The sequence below is a fragment of the Triticum aestivum genome, chromosome 3A (assembly GCF_018294505.1).
Source record: "Triticum aestivum cultivar Chinese Spring chromosome 3A, IWGSC CS RefSeq v2.1, whole genome shotgun sequence".
NCBI lineage: Eukaryota > Viridiplantae > Streptophyta > Magnoliopsida > Poales > Poaceae > Triticum > Triticum aestivum.
The window spans coordinates 189,383,465-189,386,109 of record NC_057800.1 but is presented as its reverse complement, the minus strand read 5'-3'; the positions used below and the strand labels follow the sequence as shown (position 1 = coordinate 189,386,109).

Genomic DNA, 2,645 nt, shown 5'->3' with positions numbered 1-2,645 from the left:
ATGGCCGTGCAGCTCACGCCGCCCTTACCTCGTTTAGTTCTAGTCACTCAGCCAAATGTCCAAAGACAAGCATCAGACGGGAATAAACCATACAGGTACGAAGGGGTGACCTGTCATGCTTTATTTGAGCAAATACCACTTTGGACTTCGGTCGAAACATGAAGGCATTCATCTTCGGACTTGAGGCCAAACACTGATGCATCACCGTTTTTCCAGGGAAGAGCCTCTGGATTTCTTCCACTTGCGCCAAGGTCAAACATTCGCCTCACAAATTAAACATGCCAGATCACAGAAAAGAGTTTCAAACAAGACAAATCCAAGGTTTTGACTCTTTTTTCTAGAATACTGAAAAAATGTTTTCTAGAATACCAAGGTTTTGACTCTGATTGGACCTCGGATTTGGTTCACCGTGCCAACTATGCCAGGAAATCAATAATAAGTCTTTCTATATCAAAGAAACAGATACTGACAGGGGCCTTGCCGATGGCGATCTTTTCCATTGACTATGACTATTCCAAGTCTTCCTCCCTTTGATACTGAAAGGCTTAGTGGTATCTTGAAATATGTGGAGGATATGAACTCACATACTGTGTTATATTGTCTTGGTGAGATTGCAGAAATCCCAGCACCATTTTAGCCATGACAACGCCCCGTAGCATGATCTTGAGCCTTTCCTTCATAGTAGCCTCTGCAGGCCTTGCCATCCAAGGCAGAACCTGCAGTTGCCTGCAATTTAACTACCCCAGCTTCGACATGACCAACAAGAATGATTTCAGCTTCAGCCCAGGTTCAGCAATTGCAAATGGTTCCCTGAGAATCGTGCCGAACACCGGAAACTCGAGCCACCAGTCGGGAAGGGTGGTATACGTAAAGGAAACCCTCAAGCTGTGGAACAGGAAGCGAACTGTGCTCACATCTTTCGGGACGCAGTTCACGCTCAACATCCTCCCGGGAGAAGGTATGGCTTTCATACTCACAAATAGCCTGTCGTTGCCCAGGAACAGCGGCGGCCAGTGGCTCGGCGTATGCAACAACCAGACAGATGGCGCGCCAACGAACCGAATAGTAGCCGTGGAATTCGACACGAGAAAGAGCTACCAGGACGACCTCGACGGCAACCATGTCGGGCTCGACTTGAAAAGCATCAAATCTGTTTATCCGTACCCGCTCAGCAATCTTTCAATCATCCTGTCAAGCGGCTCGGATGTCTTGGTTAGTATCATCTACAACAGCACATCACATGCTTTTGTATTATCTGTAAGCCAGCGCAACACAAGTGGCAGTGGGGGGCATAATTGGCGAGAGAGCTGGCCGGTTGATCTATCACGGTACCTACTGGACGAAATATATCTGGGATTCGCAGGTTCCACGGGTGATTACACCCAACTGAACCAGATAAAATCGTGGAACTTCACCACGATAGACGACATACTCGTCGCTGAAAGAACAAGACATGGGAAGTGGGTGTTTTTGGTTCTCATTGCCTTGGTTTTCCTTGTTACATGTTCATCGTTTCTTGTGTTGTTGGTGCGGAGAAGGGTGACACAGCGGAGAAGGCTAGCCTACCGCACGCTCGAGAAAATGATCGACGCACATGGCCCGGTTAGATTTAAGCTCAAGGAGTTGAAGCACGCGACCGCCAACTTCAGCCCTCACCGTAAGCTCGGTAGAGGTGGCGGCGGCACTGTTTACCTTGGATACCTGAATGGGATCAACAGAGAGGTGGCTGTGAAGCGGGTCTCACTCTCAAGCCGAGGAGAGAAGGAGTTCGTGGCGGAGGTGAACACGATCAGCAAGCTCTCCCACCGCAACCTTGTCAAGCTGATTGGCTGGTGCCATGAGGGAGGCGAACTACTCCTCGCCTACGACTACTTCCCCATGGGCAGCCTGGACAAGCTATTGTTCGCCAATGCCACAACGACCACGTACTCGTCATCGGCGCTCACATGGGAGCGGCGATACAGGATAATCTGTGGCGTGGCATCTGCACTCGACTACCTTCTGTTGAGTAAATAGGCAATTTCTCGATTAAATTAATCCATGAGTAAATCACTAGCATGGCATTGACTAAGTTGATGACGTACTGACTCTGATCTAAACATGCACGTACTAAGCAAACAGTAGACAAATCTACACATACTGCTAGTACTGCTAATATGAAAATAATCAGGAGCGGGATAAACGAGTTATACCCTCCAGTAGGCCACGCAGAGGCCGCGGCTTTGGTGGCAGCAGCGGCGTCCTCAGCGACCTTCTTGTCGGCTTCAGCTTTCTCGGCGGCGGCACGGTCGGCGTCGGTGGACATGGTGATGACGAAGCCGACGCGGACGTGGAGGAAGTAGACGATCGGAAGCGAGCAGTCGCATAATCGCTGCCCAAAAACCTATTCGCCCCTCACCCCGTACAGGAACCAGAAGGGCGTGGTTTCGGAGACCTGCTCTCCCGTCGACCGTGTACGTGGCGGACGGGATGGAGTCACCGGCGGCAGCAGCAGCAAAGGAACGACGGTGGGCGTGCGCGTGAGCAGATGTGATCTGTTCGTGGCGCCTAGGGTTAGGAGACACCGCATACTTATAGGCGCAGCCGCGTGGAGAGACGTGGGCTCGACCCACGTCCGAGTCCGTGACAGCCCACGATCCGACGTC

At 51.0% G+C, this 2,645-nt stretch overlaps 1 protein-coding gene across 1 annotated transcript; it reads left to right on the top strand.

Annotated features, from left to right (window-relative positions):
• LOC123056872 (probable L-type lectin-domain containing receptor kinase S.5) lies at positions 1-2,016 on the top strand. Its single transcript, XM_044480113.1, has 2 exons — positions 1-95; positions 618-2,016. Exons 1-2 carry the CDS (start codon positions 1-3, stop codon positions 2,014-2,016), a joined length of 1,494 nt encoding a protein of 497 aa, XP_044336048.1.
• Positions 2,017-2,645: the final 629 nt, after the last annotated feature.

Coding starts and splice junctions, on each gene's coding strand:
- LOC123056872 (XM_044480113.1), top strand. CDS start 1: ATGGCCGTGCAGCTCACGCCGCCCTTACCTCGTTTAGTTCTAGTCACT. Junction 96..617: donor GACGGGAATAAACCATACAG/GTACGAAGGGGT, acceptor GTGAGATTGCAG/AAATCCCAGCACCATTTTAG.